The sequence below is a fragment of the Chlorocebus sabaeus genome, chromosome 2 (genome assembly GCF_047675955.1).
Source record: "Chlorocebus sabaeus isolate Y175 chromosome 2, mChlSab1.0.hap1, whole genome shotgun sequence".
Taxonomy (NCBI): Eukaryota; Metazoa; Chordata; class Mammalia; order Primates; family Cercopithecidae; genus Chlorocebus; species Chlorocebus sabaeus.
Genome location: NC_132905.1, coordinates 25,868,838 through 25,885,557, shown reverse-complemented (window position 1 = coordinate 25,885,557; position 16,720 = coordinate 25,868,838). Strand labels below are relative to the sequence as shown.

Below are 16,720 nucleotides of genomic sequence, written 5' to 3'. Positions count from 1 at the left end.
TGCGTCTAGCTTGCTGTGTGGCCTTAGGCTTCAGTTTCCCTCTCTGAAAAGAAAGGGAGGAGGGATGGACCAGATGAAGCTTTTCAAATAGGTTACATGCCATGTGCAATTCTCGATCATGTGGCAGCACCCACCAGGAGTTGCTAGGATAGCCAGAGAGAAATCATTCTGTGACTGATTTGACGATGCCTGCCACAGAGCTATACTGGGGAGTGGTAGCGCTCAGGCCTCGTATTTATTGCCCTACACTAGAATATTTCAAGGTCTCTTCTAGCTCATGAATTCTGCAGTTCTCCCTCCCCTTAACCCCAGCTCAGCTAAAGCCCAACAGCTCCCCTCCTCAACCACCGACCCTGAGTCCCCCTCACCTGGATGTCAGGTAATGTCTGCAGCTGGAGAGCCGACTCCTTCTCCCCCAGGAAGAGAATAGCTCGGATGGAGGCTGGGACCTGAGCCTGTCAAAGACAACCACCGCAGAGGTTCTCTGCCCAAGCCTTCATGAAGCCTCACACACTTTGATTTCCTCCTTCATCCCCTGTAAGATGCAGGCAAATGGGCCACAAGGACAGGATGGGGCCCCCCCATGGCTGGGATCTTTGTGTGATATGTTTGGACTGTGAATCATTGGTTGGAAGTCATGAGAGCAGCAGGTTCAAGCTGCATTGCAAACCTTTCTAGATGACCTGCCCCTCTGGGCCTCCATCTACAAAGCGAAGGAGGTCAGACCATAAGGTAAGCAGATGCAGAACCTCCATTGACTCTGCTGCCCATAATGGCTGGATAGGAATCTCTTCTCCCTTCTCAGCTCATGAGCTTTATGTGATATAAGTCTAAGCCAATCAGTGTGTAGCATTCACCCCCAGGCCACAGGGTTGGGTGTGGAGGGACCCCTGAACCCACTATAACTGAGACACAAATAAATGTTTGCTAAGACCTCTGGGAAAATAATCTGTTACTCTTTCCTAGTGGATTTAAATTAGAGACCATGTAAAGTCAGAGCTTCTGGGAGCCATCCGGCCACCAAGGGGCACAGGGTGCCAAGCGGGGTGGCTTGGCATCCTCCAAAGAGAACAGGGTCAGAAATGGAGAGAGAGGAACCAGATTCTAGTCACAATAGCTGAGCCCTTGGATCGAGCCATACTTGAAACTGGACTTGGCTCCTGGACTGTCCAGTGACATGAACCAATGAGCTTCAAACTTGTTAGGGCTGCGTTTTCTGTTGTCTGCGGTAAAAGTCCCTGCTTGAGAGTCCTGGTCCCAGCCCTAAGCACTCCTGGGCTCTGTGAATGTCAGGAGGCCCCTGGAGGCTTCCAGGACTTACTAGGCTAAGGCTCTCCACCTCCCACTCACCTGGGTGGCCTGCAGGGCACTGACCAGACCAGGCTGGGGGGGCTGTTTCCTGGCATCGATCAGGACCACCAGCCCCTTGGCTTTATCTTCAGGCCTGTGGGTGGTAAACAGAATGGACGGTCTTGCTGGATGGCCTTGGACAGGGGGCAGAACCTAGTGGAAGGTACGGGAACCTGGCTGCTAGAAACCTTGATTTACTGATGAACTCTTCATCCTGTAAGACCAGGTTCTAATGCCCCTTCCAGGAAGTCCTCCATGGTTCTTCTCCAGGCAGAGCCCTTTGCTTCCTTTTTGGTGCTCCTGCAATACCTCATACAGCCCTCGTTTATAGCCCTACTATTCCTAACTCTAGCAACTAACCCAGGTACAGTAGGTGAGTCACTTGGGACTCACCCACTTTTTTGTGTAGGCAGAATCCTTATTTTGTTCAATAATCCAACTCCTTCCAAAAAGCCATGTTTCCCCAGAGCCTGGCTTCTGATTGGTTGAGGCCAACAGTACTGACCTAATTCCTCTGGCCAGTGATTGATTTAGATGGGGGAGGGTCATGTGACATTTCTGGCCAATGAGATGTGAGGGGAAGTTTTCTGGGGAAAGGGGCTTCTGGGAAAGACATTCTCTCCTTTGAAAAGTTCTTACAAAGAGATATGAGGCAGAGACATAGAATGATACATTTCCTTAACAGATAAAACATTTTAAATGGGAATTTCTGTTAATTACAGCCAAAACACTCTCCCTGGTTCAGCCACATTGCACTGAGCTTACAGTGGGCCACTTTTCAGTGACTATCTTAGGATTTTCCAAACTGGCCCAATTTTCAAGACTTGTTAAAATACAGATTCCTCACCCCTCTCCTCCCCCATCCCCACCCCTCTAGCCATCTGGCCAGTGGGTAAAGGGTGGCCAGGGAATCTGTGTGGTTCCAAGCACCCTTGGCTAGTCTGATGATCAGGCAGGACTGAAAAATAGCTCCCAACTGCCTTCAAGCCTTCCAACCACTCAGTGCACAGGCAAAACCTGAGATGGCCCAGTGGGAGGGTAGAGCTGTGGCGCTGCCATTAGTACCTTGTGATCGGGCAAGTGATTTCATCTCCCTGAGTCAATTTAATAATGATAGTACTGGCCTTATGGGCTGTGGTGAGGACTGACGAATTCATTTGTGTAAAGCACTCAGTGACTGCACAGAGCAAGTAAACGGGATGTAAATATTTGCTATGATTATCCTAGAAGGGGAAACTGAGCACAGAAAGGGCCAGTGACAGATAGTGACAGGAGGCTCTGGGAGGTGATTTCAAGTCTCTGGCTTTATGTCCTTGCCTCCCTCTGGCGATGCCCATGCTGGACAGTGATTTGTTTCCAGACTTGTCTCTGCTACCAGCCTGGAGGCCCTTAAAAGTCAGGGCCCAGTGTAAGGAGCCTCTGTCCCTAGCACCAGGTAGCATGAAGCCAAGCCCAGAGCAGGGACCCAGCCAAGGTTCATTCAGAGCACAGGTGGAGAAAACCAGCCCAGCACACAAGCACCTGGTGTGCACTGCACTCCACAGTTTACATCGTCCACACCCCCCATCCCTGCCACTTGTGCCCAGCTTGGTCCTTAGAGCCCTCTTGGTCATGCCCTTTATTCAGGCGAGCCTTGGGGAGGGGAGGTTATTTCCCTATGGTTGCATAGCCAGTGGATGCGATCCCAGAGCTCTGTCTACCACGCTAGTCACTTTCCACCACAGAAAAGGGGGTCCCATCTCCCAATCAGTCCAGAAAAGCCACTCCACCTTGGAAAAGAAGAAAAAAAATGTCAGTGACCAGCAGGTGGCAGTGATGGCTCCAGTGGGGTGGGATGCATGAAGAAAGTTCCAGAGGGTTCCATCACCTTCCACCCCTTACCCCCAGCAGCAGACCTCTAGATTGAGTTGGAGCTTATTAGCCAGTACTGAGCAGCGTCCCCTCTAAGACTGCCCTGGCTAGGGGCTGGGTCCCGGAGGAAAGGAGGGTGCCTCTTCCCCAGCCAGTCCATTAAGTCTGAATGGTGGTGGGGGTAGGAGTGTTAGGAGGAGCATTAGAAATCAGCCTGAGTCCACTCATCATTCACTCACTCACTCATTCACTCATTCATTCACTCACTCATTCACTCACTCTTTCACTCTCTCATTTATTCATTTACTCATTCACCCCTTTCCTTTGTTTATTCAAATATTTATAATTCAGATGACAGTTCAATTATCACCTCCTCAGGGAAGACTTCCCCGATTTCCCAATTGAAATTAATATTCCCTATTCTTCTCACTCTACAACAGTGGTTCTCAAAGTGTGGTCCCAGACCCAGCATCTGTTATCGCCAGGATATTTGTTACAAATGCAGATTTTCAGGTCCCACCCACCTTCATCAACTGAATCAGAAAATCTGGGGGATGGGCCCCTGCAATCTGTTTTAACAGCCCACCAGGTGATTCTAATGCACCCTCCTGTTTGAAAACCGGCCGGGCGCAGTGGGTCACGCCTGTAATCCCAGCACTTTGGGAGACCAAGGCAGGTGGATCACCTGAGGTCGGGAGTTCGAGACCAGCCTGACCAACATGGAGAAACCCCATCTCTACTAAAAATACAAAATTAGCTGGGTGTGGTGGCGCATGCCTGTAATCCCAGTGACTCGGTAGGCTGAGATAGGAGAATCGCTTGAACTTGGAAGGTGGAGGTTGCAGTGAGCTGAGATTGTGCCATTACACTCCAGCCTGGGCAACAAGAGTGAAACTCTGTCTCAAAAAAAAAAAAAAAAAATCGAAAACCACTGATCTACAAACATCGCTCTTCTCTTCATCACAATGACACTCCTGAAAGTTTCTTGGCCATGGTTTGTTTCTCGCACTCTGTCCGTCTCTCCCACCAGCCTGCCAACCCCCTAATGGCAGGGACTGAGGCTGTTTTGCTTTCCCCCATCTGTCTGGGGACTGGCTCTGTGAACAGACGACTGGATGGAAGGCTATGGTGCCTCTCCACTCAGTGTCTGGTCCAGGACTCTGGGCCCAGAAGGTTGAGGTGGGGATGGAGCAGTCAGGGTGGCCCAGACCCTTACCTGGGGATGGTGCACAGGTAGGAGAGTAGCTTGGTGACCTCTGAAGCTGTGCACCACGGCGCCTCCCAGGCACCCTCTGTAGTTGACACCAGAAGCAGGGGCCGCCCAGCCCTGTCCCGGCCACCTGGAGGACAGAGGGCACGCGTGAGCAGTGAGAACTTTGGTGGGGCCCTCTAGGGAACCTCTCCTGTGGCCTTCACAACTTTGGCCATAACGGTTCCTTTGCCTGGAACACCCTTTCTCTCCTTCTCCTTCTGTGAACTCTGACTTCTACTCATCCTTCGAGACCCATCTCAAATGTAACTTTGTGAGAAAAGGCTTCCCTGAATCTCCTCTGTGCACTCCCTCTGCGTAGAGTACGCGGGCAGCCAAAGCTCATGGTGTGATCTCTGCGGTCACACAGAAAGCGGTCAAGTCTCTGCACTGACTCACTGTGTGTCTGTGGGCAAGTCAGTACACCTCTGAGCTTCAGTTTCCTCATCAGCTAAACAGGGGGAATAATCTGCTGAGCTTATTAGGTTATTTCGAGGATGAAATCAGACAGCTCCTGACAAGCACTTAACACACAGCAAGAGCTCAGTGAATGACTGAGTGGCTCAATCATTGGTCGTTACAATGATCACCGTCTCTGTTCTCATCTCCAGTCTAAGGGGTGGTGAGTGTGCAGCCCCGTGGCCACCAGCTCACGATTTCTGCTTACAGACTTTCAACCCTGGGTTCCCGACAGGCTATTTCCTGTTCCAGAAATCTAGGCCGTGTGCCTCACTCTCCCTACAGGGGTCATGAGGCTGAGGCTCTGGGAGCCAGTACAGCCCATCCTCATGGGAGGAAAGGGGAGGGGAAGTACAGCAGCGGGGAAAGAGGCCCAGGCTTCGGGAAACCACGCCTGTCCTGCAGCCTGGACTCAGAGCCCTGCACTTCAGTCACCTCACTCCAGGATGCCCTGCAATGGCCACCAGCCACTCCACGTGGGCACCACCCTCTGCAACGTGCAAAACCCTTCACAGCTCACGAAGCCTTGGACAAACCTAACCACCTTCACAAGTGCTGCCTCACAGGAGTCCAACCACCTGGAACATTCTTTCACATATGTCTTAAAATCTGACATAATTTTTAAAATAATAAAAAAAAGTGTGTATATAAATGTGTATCCATATATATCAATGTTATATCCTCTTGCTATTATGGATTTGATCTTTTTCCTAATATTCACTTACAAATTTCAGAAGTAAAGACATTTTATTGGGGCTAAGAGGGGAGACTTGAATAGGAACTGGAAATTGATTATTATGAGGACATTATTTTTCATTTTTTTAGGGGGCTGGGCGCAGTGGCTCATGCCTGCAATCCCAGCACTTTGGGAGACCAAGGTAGGAGATGGCTTGAGCTCAGGAGTTTGAGACCAGCCTGGGCAATGTAGCAAGACCTTGTCTTTACTAAAAATTAAAAAAATAATTAGCCAGGAGTGGTGGTGTGTGCCTGTGGTCCCAGCTGTGCAGGAGACTGAGGTGAGAGAATCGTTTGCGCTGGGGAGGTTGGCTGCAAGAACCATAATTGTGCCACTGCACTCCAGCCTGGGTGACAGAGTGAGACCTTGCCTCAAAAAAACTTTTTTTTTTTTAATCTGTTAAGTGTACTAATGGTATTGTGATTATTAGGGAATGCGCTGAACTATTTAGGGGATAGAATATGAAGATTTGTAATATTTTTATAAATTCTTCAGAAAAAAATAGATGAAGCATGACAAAATGTTAAGATTTATTAAATCTGGGTAATAGGTACATGGGTATTCATGATACTCTTCTGTCTACTCTTCTATAGGTTTGAAATTTTTCATAATATAAAAGTGAAGAAGAAGGTGAAGTCATTAAACCATGAAAAAAAAATGCACAACTTGTGAAGACGGAGGTGCTAGTACAGGTCCCTCCAAAATCCTATCACAGCTGCTGGATCCCTTGGGTCAGGAAATGCTACATCATGTACCTAGGTCCATTTTGCTGATGAAGAAACTGCGGTGAGGAAGCCCCATGGGCCTAGGTCCCCAAACTCTCTGCAAGGGTAGAGACCATGCCTGATTCACCCCTTGAATTGGGGGTGATGGTGAGCCTTTTGTCTGCTATAAACCTGAAGCCTGGAACTCAATTACAGCTCTGATGGTGCTGCACTCCCCTGCTCTATAACCTTCTATGGCTCCTTATGGCCTTGAAGAGAAACTGCAAGCTTCTGGACCTGGCACTGAAGTGTCTCAGGCCCTGCACACTCTTCCACCCTCATTTCATACACTAGGTGTTAGGGGCGAAGCTGTGACCCCCACCCCTCCAAATTTGTATGCGGAAGTCTTAACCCCCAGTACATCAGCATGTGACTGTATTTGGAGACAGGGTGTTTAAAGAGGTAATTCAGTTAAAATGAGGTTACTGTGGGCCCTAATAGAATATGACCAGTGTCCTCATAAGAAGAAATTTGGACACAGAGGGAAGACCCCATGAAGACACAGGGAGAAGATAGGCATTTGCAAGCCAAGGAGAGAGGCCACAGAAGGAACCAACCCTGCCAACACCTTGATCTTGGACTTCCAGCCTTCAGATCTATGAGAAAATGAATCTCTGTTGCTTAAGCCACCCATGTTATGGCAGTCCTGGGACACTAATATACTATGTCTCCCCTTGCCACCAACGACAGATGATACCACCCAGCTTTGTTCACCCTATTCCTTCTGCCAGGTATGCCCTTCTGTCCTATCTCCATCTGGTGAAATCCCCCTTATCGTTCAAAGACCAGCCAAGATGCCACCTCCTCCAGGAAGACCTCCCTACTGCTTTCCCTCTTTAGAAGCTCTTCCCCAGTCCCAGGTTCCCAAAGCAAATGTAGGCCTTTGTGAGATCCTGCAAGACTGAGAGCCCTTATGGGTGTGCACTGGGTCAAACTCAGTGTTGCATCCCTGTGCTAAGCACAAGGCTGGATAATCAATGTCTGTGATTGATTCATGAAGGAATGGAGGGTTAGAGCAACACCTCTCAAACTCTGATGGGCCTGGGGATCTTGCTAGAATGCAGATGCCAGTTCAGCAGGCCTGAGATTCTGCCTCTCTCCCTAGCTCCAAGGTCATGCTGATGTAGGTAGTCCCCAGACCTCACTTTGATCTGCAAAGGGTTCACACACTCAGGACATTCCACACCGGGACACAGTGGTCATGCGATTAGTTCACATGTCTGGTTCCCCACACTGCCTGGAGCAGGGCCCTGCACCCCCACACCCAGTGCCAGCTGAGTTAATTACAGCAAGGGGCAGTTCTCCACCTGATTTGTCTTCGGCTGGGCCAAGGAGATCCTTTTGCCCCAAATGTTATCCTCACTTACCAGTTGGTGCCAGAAAACCATTATTAGCATCTCAGAACCTTGGCTTGAAGCTGTGCTGTTCACAGATATTATAAGCCTCAGGTGAAAATGAGGATTGCAAAATGAGGGTGGTGGGTAAGCTGGGGTTGCCCAAAGTTGCTGAAAAATGTGCTGTATCTGCCAGCAGCAAGAAGAGGCACTCCAAGTTTGGGGAGGGAGGAATGGTAAGTAATTGAATTTGCAAGCAATTAAAAACATTTTCCATGTCAAAACAAGTGTGAATGTATTGTATTTATGGATATTTAAAATGTATAGAAATGTTAAGGATAAAAAGGATTTCAAAGATCTGTATGGAGCAACTGAGAGCTCAAGGTGAGGCCTCAGTCCCAGGGGCTCTGTTCATTCTCTTCCGCATTAGGGATTTTCCAGTGAAAAGACAGGGAAGCCCTCTCCTAAGGCTTCGTGCCTGTGGCCCCAAAGATGCCTATGCCCTAATTCCCAGAACCTTGAATATGTTAACTTACATGGCAAAAGGGACATTGCAGATGTAATGAAGGGCAGGACCTTGAGGTGGGGAGATTATCCTGGATCATCCAGTCTAATCATAGGAATCCTTAAAAGCAGAGAACTTTTCCTGGCTTTGGTAGAAGCAAGTGCCAAGATGGATGGAGGGTGAGGGAGATGCAACATTGCTGGCTTTGAGGATGGAGGAAGGGGCCACAAGCCAAGGAAAGTAGTGGTTTCTAGAAGCTGGAAAAGGCAAGGAAATGGAGTCTCCCTTAGAGCCTCCAGGAAAGAATGCAGCCCTGCAGACATCTGGATTTAGCCCAGCGAGATCCATGTTGGGCTTCTAATGTACAGAGCTATCAGATAATACATTTGTGTTGTTTCACATCACTGATTTGTAATAACTTGTTATGGCCACAATGGGAAACAAATACAGTGCCTATTAAACAAAACCCCATCCCCAGCATGGGAGCAGACATGCACATCTGCGTGATCAGTTTCTTTCCTGAGAACAGATCTTTACGGGAATTTTACGGGGAGACCTGCTTCATGGGGCTGGCTTGGAGCAGATCTAGATCTTGAAGCACAGGCTCTGGTGACTATTTACGCTACAAGGAAACTCCAACAGAGGCCAGTGTGGACGCAGAGACACCAGCGAGGAGACCACTATAGCAGGCAAGAGACCACGCTGAGTTGGACTTGGGTGGGGTGAAATCAACAGATTCTGAATACAATTTAATGGAAGAGTTGACAGTTAACAAATTGAATGTGGGGTATAAGAGAAAGAGAGCAATCAAGGATGATGTCGTCATCTTTTACTGCCATGAGGAAAGACTGGAAAGTTGGGAAGTGTGGGGTGAGGGGATGTGAAGTCAGGAGTCCATATTTGGACATGCTAAGTTAGAGATGCCTGTGAGTCCCCCACGCAGAGTCATCAAGTAGTAAACAGCTGGATGGATAAGTCTGGTGTTCATGGCCAGGACCTAGGCTGGAAAAATCAGTGTCGGGGTTGTCAGTGTGGAGAGAGCATTAACAGAAAATATTCCACCTCCTGGATGAGATCGCCTAGGAAGTGAGTGTGGATGCAGAGGAGAAAGAGACCAAGGACTGGGCTTTGGGGGCCCTCCAGGATTTACAGGTTGTGGAGATGAGGAGGAGACAGGAAAGGAGGCTGCAAAAGTGTGGCCAGTGAGGTGAGAGGAGGACTGGATGACTGAAGATCTAACGGCAAGTGAAGAAAGCCTTTCAACAGGAGGAAGTGGCCATCCGTACCAAATGCTGCGGAAGGGTCAAGGGTGATGAGGACTGAGAATTGACCCCCGGATTTAGAAACATGGAATACAATGACAACCTCGACAAGACCTGTCTCAGCGGCACAGGGGGGAAGGGATTCTGATTAGAGTGAGTGGAAGAGAGAAGGTGTGGAGACAGGGAACACAGACAACTCTTTTGTGGAGTTTTAATGTACAAGGGTGAGGGTGGGAACATGGGGGCCTAGAATGGCTGGTTTCAAACTGGGCAATATTGCAGCATGTTCTCAAGCTGATGGGAATGGCCCAGAGCCAAAGAGGGAAGATGATCCTGAAGGAAGGAGAGGAGAATCTTGCTGGAGGGATGTATTTGAGGAGGTAGAGAGGAACAGAGCACTGGTTCAGGGTCAGCCTCGGGCACATGGACAATTCATCCGTACCAGAATGCTGAGCCTGTGGGTACAGATGCCAGCAAGCAGGTGAATGTGGTTCACAGAGAAGGAGTTCATAGACTTCCTTCCAATTGTTTCTGCTTACTCAGTAAGACCAGAAGGAAGGTCATCAGCTGAGATTTAAGTTGGGGAAGGTGGTGTTGAAGGTGAAAGGAGAGAGAAGGTGTGAAGTCATCACACAGGACTGTCGGGGAGTCATTCAGGACTCTGGAGGTGAAGTAGGATCCACCGGCACCACTGGGACCCCCGGAGGTCAGTGGTCAGGAATCTAACACAATTAGCCTGCACAAATGTGTGGATTTTTCCATCTTTGTTCAGCTTGAGGGTGTAGGTAGAGAGTTGGATCTCACGGAGGTTGAGATTTCTCCAGGTAAGTGTGAAGGTGGAAAAGAAAAGCAAGCAAGTAAGTGTTTGAAAGGAAGTGATTACAATGTGAGCCTGGAATCTAAGCTAGGAAGAAGGGATGTGAGGATGTGACAGAAGGTGGGGGAGACATAATGATGGAGAACGGATGTGATTGGGGTGGGGGGACATGATGATGGGGAACGGATGTGGTGGGGGATATGATGATGGGGAGGGATGTGGTGGGGGAGACATGATGATGGGGAGGGATGTGGTGGGGGAGACATGATGATGGGAGGGATGTGGTGGGGGACATGATGATGGGGAACGGAGGTGGTGGGGGAGACATGATGATGGGAAGGGATGTGGTGGGGGAGACATGATGATGGGAAGGGATGTGGTGGGGGAGACATGATGATGGGGAACGGATGTGGTGGGGGAGACATGATGATGGGGAAGGGATGTGGTGGGGGAGACATGATGATGGGGAGGGATGTGGTGGGGGAGACATGATGATGGGAGGGAGGTGGTGGGGGAGACATGATGATGGGAGGGAGGTGGTGGGGGAGACATGATGATGGGGAGGGATGTGGTGGGGGAGACATGATGATGGGAGGGATGTGGTGGGGGAGACATGATGATGGGGAGGGATGTGGTGGGGGACATGATGATGGGGAAGGGATGTGGTGGGGGAGACATGATGATGGGGAACAGATGTGGTGGGGGAGACATGATGATGGGGAACGGATGTGGTGGGGGAGACATGATGATGGGGAGGGATGTGGTGGGGGAGACATGATGATGGGAGGGATGTGGTGGGGGAGACATGATGATGGGGAGGGATGTGGTGGGGGAGACATGATGATGGGGAAGGGATGTGGTGGGGGAGACATGATGATGGGGAAGGGATGTGGTGGGGGAGACATGATGATGGGGAAGGGAGGTGGTGGGGGAGACATGATGATGGGGAGGGATGTGGTGGGGGAGACATGATGATGGGGAGGGATGTGGTGGGGGAGACATGATGATGGGGAAGGGATGTGATGGGGGAAACATGATGATGGGAGGGATGTGATGGAGGAAACATGATGATGGGGAGGGATGTGGTGGGGGAGACATGATGATGGGGAACGGATGTGGTGGGGGAGACATGATGATGGGAGGGATGTGGTGGGGGAGACATGATGATGGGGAAGGGATGTGGTGGGGGAGACATGATGATGGGGAGGGATGTGGTGGGGGAGACATGATGATGGGGAGGGATGTGGTGGGGGAGACATGATGATGGAGAGGGATGTGGTGGGGGAGACATGATGATGGGGAAGGGAGGTGGTGGGAGACATGATGATGGGGAAGGGATGTGGTGGGGGAAACATGATGATGGGAAAGGGATGTGGTGGGGGAGACATGATGATGGGGAAGGGAGGTGGTGGGAGACATGATGATGGGGAAGGGATGTGATGGGGGAAACATGATGATGGGGAGGGATGTGATGGAGGAAACATGATGATGGGGAGGGATGTGGTGGGGGAGACAAGATGATGGGAGGGATGTGGTGGGGGAGACATGATGATGGGGAGGGATGTGGTGGGGGAGACAAGATGATGGGAGGGATGTGGTGGGGGAGACATGATGATGGGAGGGAGGTGGCGGAGGGAGACATGGTGACGGGGAAGGGATGTGGTGGAGGGTGGGAAGACATGATGGGGAAAGGATATGGTGGAGGGTGGGGGAGACATGATGATGGGGAAGGGATATGGTGGAGGGTGGGGGCGACATGATGGGGAAGGGATATGATGGGGGGACACGTGGTAACAGGGAAGGGATGTGGTGGAGGGTGGGGGGAGACATGCTGGGAAAGGGGAGTGAAAAGGTGGTTGAGCCAACAGGTTCAAGGTTTTGGGAGGCCTGAAGATGATGAAACTTGGGGCAGTGGGTGAGCTGGAAAGAGAAGCAGTGGTAATGAAGGAGTGGGAGCCTTAACATGAAAACCCAGCTGGGAGAAGTTGGTTACAGGGGATGCCATGGAGGAAGTCATGTGGAGAACAAGGACAAGATCACTAGAGAAGAGCAGGACAAAAAACGGACAGAATGAGCATGCGTGTGGACGTTGCTCATTCACGCAGCAAATGCTTTATGCACATGTACTACGCATCAGGCATGTGCGAGCTAACAGTGCATGTTGCAATCCCCAAGAATTACAACAAGAGTAACTGACAAAAGAGTGACAATGAGCCAGGTGCTATCTGCCTGTTCTCCTCCTCTTGAGGAGGCCCAGAGAGGGCAGTGACTTCTCCAAGGGCACACAGGGAGCTAATGACAGAGTTAGAACTAAAACAAAGGTCTTCTTCCTCCCACAGCAGAGCCTTCCATGGACAAAATCTGAGCCCTTGGCACATAACGGCCCTAAGAGGATCATGAGATCCTTTGTTTACAATTAATATAGGAACAAACAGCAGGAACCTCAGCAAAGATGACCAGGAAAAGGACAGATAAGGTCTCCTGGGAGCTGCAAAAAGACAGGGCAGTGCCCAAGGTCCTGGAGAGATGTAGAAGTCTGTAAAGTAAAATAGTATTTCAGGACAGTCAGTCTCCAGAAAGCACTGTGGTTCTCTTGCCTCTGGACCTTTGCACATGCTGTTCCCTTTGTCTGGAACACTGTTTCCAACTCTTCACCTGGATAATTCCTATTCATACCATAGGACTAGGCTTTCCGTTACTTCCTCCAGGACGTCTTCCTTGACCTCTACTACTCTAAGCCTCAACGAGGGGACTCATCTATGCTTCCACAGCCCCCTGTCCCTCCCAACTGTCACACTTTGTTTACACTGGGTTGCAATAATCTGTTGTGATAACCTGTTGGCTTTTCCCCACCACTAGAATATAGGTTTCCTGAGAGCAGAGAACACATCAGACTTGTTCTCTTATGAATCTCCAGTGCTAAACCCAGGATCCAGTAAACATCTGTTACAACAATGAGGAAATATTAAATAGGAGTGATATGACCTCCTGTATTGGATGCTGCTAGTACCCCAAACCCAGATCCCCTCAGCAGGCAGAGAACCTATCCCCAGAGTCTGGAAGTACCAGCTGTCAGTGGCTCACAGATGCCCCCTCTGAAGAAGCGCCCTGGACTGAACTCGATCACTGGCTCCCCCTGCCCCACCCCATTCCAGGATTAGCCCGCAGTTCCTGCAGTTCATTAATGATGGACAGACTGGGGATCAGCCCATAGTTAATGACTGAAAGACAAGGATTATAAAAGGCCAGTCCCCTATGCCTTAAGCTGGAGCCAACTCTGTGGGGCGGGTCATGCCCCAGCGCTCTCCCTGGGGTCAGTCCACAGCCTTGCTTGGTTCCTTCCCCTGCCCTGACCCTCTGTCCTTCTTCTCAGAGCCCTCCTCCAATAAGTTACTTTCCCAAAAATCTATGTCTCAGGTTCTGCTTCTGGGGAACCTGATATCCACCTTGGCTGCCTCACTGATGGATAGACAAGTAGACAGACAGACATATAGATGGGTGGATGGACACCAACAAATTGCTTTCATCTATTCCAATTATCCCATGGGAAAGATAAGGAAACTGATGCCCAAGGAGGCTTTGTCTAGAACCTAGGCCTCCAGGGCTTTCCCTGCCTCCCCTCCACCCACCAGCACCTGAGGATGCTCTGGGGCCCCCAGCTCCCTCCCCACCACCTCCTGCTTGAATCCCCTGGAACCTGGCAGGCATGCTATCCTGGAGCAGAAAACCCTGACACCTAGAGCCCCAATCCTGGGCTCAGGCCCTGGGGGCTTCTCCTCCAGGGTGGGGCCTTTTTCTGGGGAGCCTGCAGAAGCTTCTGGGAAGGCAGCCTTTTCCTCAGGCAGTGGGCTGGAGGCAGTGGCTGGGCCAGATGTTTTGGTCTGAGGTGATCCTGCTGGGAAACAGCAACAACAAAGAAAAGGATGTTAAGCAGAAGATGGGCTTTCTAAGGGGAAAATGTTTCCTCTTTCTCCTTCTGACTAGTAATAGCTTACAACTATTGATCTCTCCCATGTGCCAGGCATTGCACTAAGCCCCTTACTTTTAGTGTTACCCCTCCCGACACCTCACTTTTTTTTCTTTAGAGACAGAGTCTCACTCTGTTGCCCAGGCTGGAATGCAGTGGCATGAACACAGCTCACTGCAGCTTTGAACTCCTGGGCTTGAAAGATCCTCTCACCTCAGCCTCCCAAGTAGCTGAGACTATAGGCACGCACCACCATGCCCAGCTTTTTTTCTTTTCCCTCCTCTCCCTCCCTAACTCCCTCCCTCCTTTCCTTCCTTCCTTCTTTTTTCCTTCTTTTCTTTCTTTCTTGTAAATTCCTGGCCTCAAGCCACCCAAATTCTCCTGCCTCAGCCACCCAAAGCACTGGGATTATGGGATAAGCCACCACACCTGGCTTCTCGTGTCCCTTTGAACCCTTAAAATAACACTGTGAAGTAGGTGACATTCCCATTGCACTGATAGGGAGACCTGGACTCAGAGAATCTCAGTATTTGGCCAACGTCACACATCCAGTGTGTGGCAAAGGTGGGGTGTGAACTCAGGCAGTTGTAACACAGTCACAGTGCCTTGCTCGATTCCAGACATATGCGACTTCAAGCCCCTTAACATGCCACACAGCACACTAAACCCCTGAAGCTGAGCCAGCCCAGGTGGTCTCTGTCGCTTACAACCAAAACCACCTGAAATGTGATCTCAACCAGACAATAACCTCCCTGTACAGCTGGGCATGTGGGCATCTTACCTTTCCCCAAAGATTTGGCTCGGTTGGGTTTAGGAGAGTAGAGGGAACACAGGACTTTCCAGGGCCCATCGTGCTGGAGTGAGGCTTTCTCCGGAGTCACAGAGGGTTGCTTCTGCCCTTTCAAGAATGAGAACTTGAGCCCAGGAGTGGGGTACTCAGGGGAGGAGGTGTTTCTGCTAGGGCAGGGCATGGGCTTGGGAAGTCTCCCATTTCTCTGTTTGGTCTTCACCTCCATCTTTATTTCAGAGGCTGGAGCTGCAGGAGAAGCTGGGAACAGGCGGGGAGAGGAAGCTTGTCTTGGTCCAGGCCTGAGCTGCACCATATTCTCTGGGTTTCCTAGAGGTCCCTGCACCTTGGAGGCAGCTGGCTCTTGTGAAACACCTGCCCTGAGGCCAGAGGCACAGTCCAGTGGGTCCTCAAGGACATTCATGTAGGAGCCTTGGGGCGGCCTTTCTGAGTCGTGGGTGGGTTCTTTATGATTGACCTTTCTTCTCAAGCCCAAATTGCAGGGCTCCTCCTCGGAGCTTTCTGGCTTCGTGAAAGCCCGATTTCCCAAGGAAGGTCCTTCATTGGCCTCTGAGAGAGGCAGTATCTTTTGAGATAAGGGAGTTTCCTTAGTTCCAGATATCTCCTCTAGTGCCCCAGAAGTACACCCACTGGATGTGCCCACCTCCCTACTGGGAGACTCTCCTCTGCTCTCTTGGGGAAAGCCTAGGAGAGCCACATAGTCTCCCTCAAAGTCCTGGCTGACCACCTCACCCATCCTGAAGGCCATCTCCCCACGCCGGGCTTGCTCTACCTTGATAAGTCCTGGATACTTGCTCCCATATGTCCTGCCCTTACCCTTGGCCAAACTCTGGGTGAAAAGCACCCGGTTGTCCAGAGAACTGGCCTGGTGCAACTCTTGAGGGCTGCTCAAATCCAGTGCCTCTAATGGAAGGGGCCCCCAGGCTGGGCAGAGGGCATTCACTACTTGGGGGTGGTCATCCACAAACTCTGGGCTGGTTATCTTGGTCCAAGGCACAGAGGCAATCCCATTTTCTGATGCTACCAAGCAGTTGTGTAGGGGACTTCCCTCAAAGTTGCTGTTGATGGACTCCAGCCATTCTTGGGTGAAAAGTATAGGATAGGCTGGCTCAGGAACAGGCTTCTTCTCCACTGTGCAGAGGTCCAGGGAGAGGCATTTGATCATGATGCAGACGGACTGCTCCTCCTGGGGCTCCACTTGGAGGTAGAAGTCACCCTGGCGCAATAAGAGAGGGTTGAGGGGAGCCAAGTGGACCACAACTTCATCCCTCAGACAGAGTGGCCAGCCCTCATGTAGGAAGAGGCAGTGGGAGTAGGGAGCCTGTGGAGAGAAGGGGATGGCATCAGAGAACCTGGCCCTGAAAGGCTCCACCCTTGGATCTGCTCCATTCCCTCTCCCATGTGGAATCTGGAACAGGTCAGGGACTAGGATGAGGCAGCATTTAGGAGGCACTCACTGTCAAGGTTGTGCAAAGGTTGCCTCTCCTGTCCCACCCTCGTCCTGGCCCTGACCTTGAAAATTCTTGCTAGCCTACTGACCTAAGTGAGAAAGCTCAGAGCACCATGCATTAGTTAGCAATCAGCTTTCCCAAGTGGTCCCCTTGCTTGGTTCATGCTC

At 50.6% G+C, this 16,720-nt stretch overlaps 1 protein-coding gene across 2 annotated transcripts in view; it reads right to left on the bottom strand.

The window, feature by feature from the left end:
- KIAA1755 (KIAA1755 ortholog) overlaps positions 1-16,720 on the bottom strand; it is a 51,232-nt gene that overhangs the window by 16,772 nt on the left and 17,740 nt on the right. The window contains exons 3-7 of one of the 2 annotated variants that reach the window (XM_073006687.1): positions 15,076-16,423; positions 14,025-14,219; positions 4,418-4,541; positions 1,351-1,444; positions 369-455 (exon numbers count right to left, since the gene is read on the bottom strand). In XM_073006687.1, the coding sequence (XP_072862788.1) occupies positions 369-455; positions 1,351-1,444; positions 4,418-4,541; positions 14,025-14,219; positions 15,076-16,423 (1,848 nt within the window). Of the gene's footprint in view, positions 1-368; positions 456-1,350; positions 1,445-4,417; positions 4,542-14,024; positions 14,223-15,075; positions 16,424-16,720 lie in introns of both variants that reach the window. The other variant, XM_073006685.1, reaches the window with a different exon arrangement.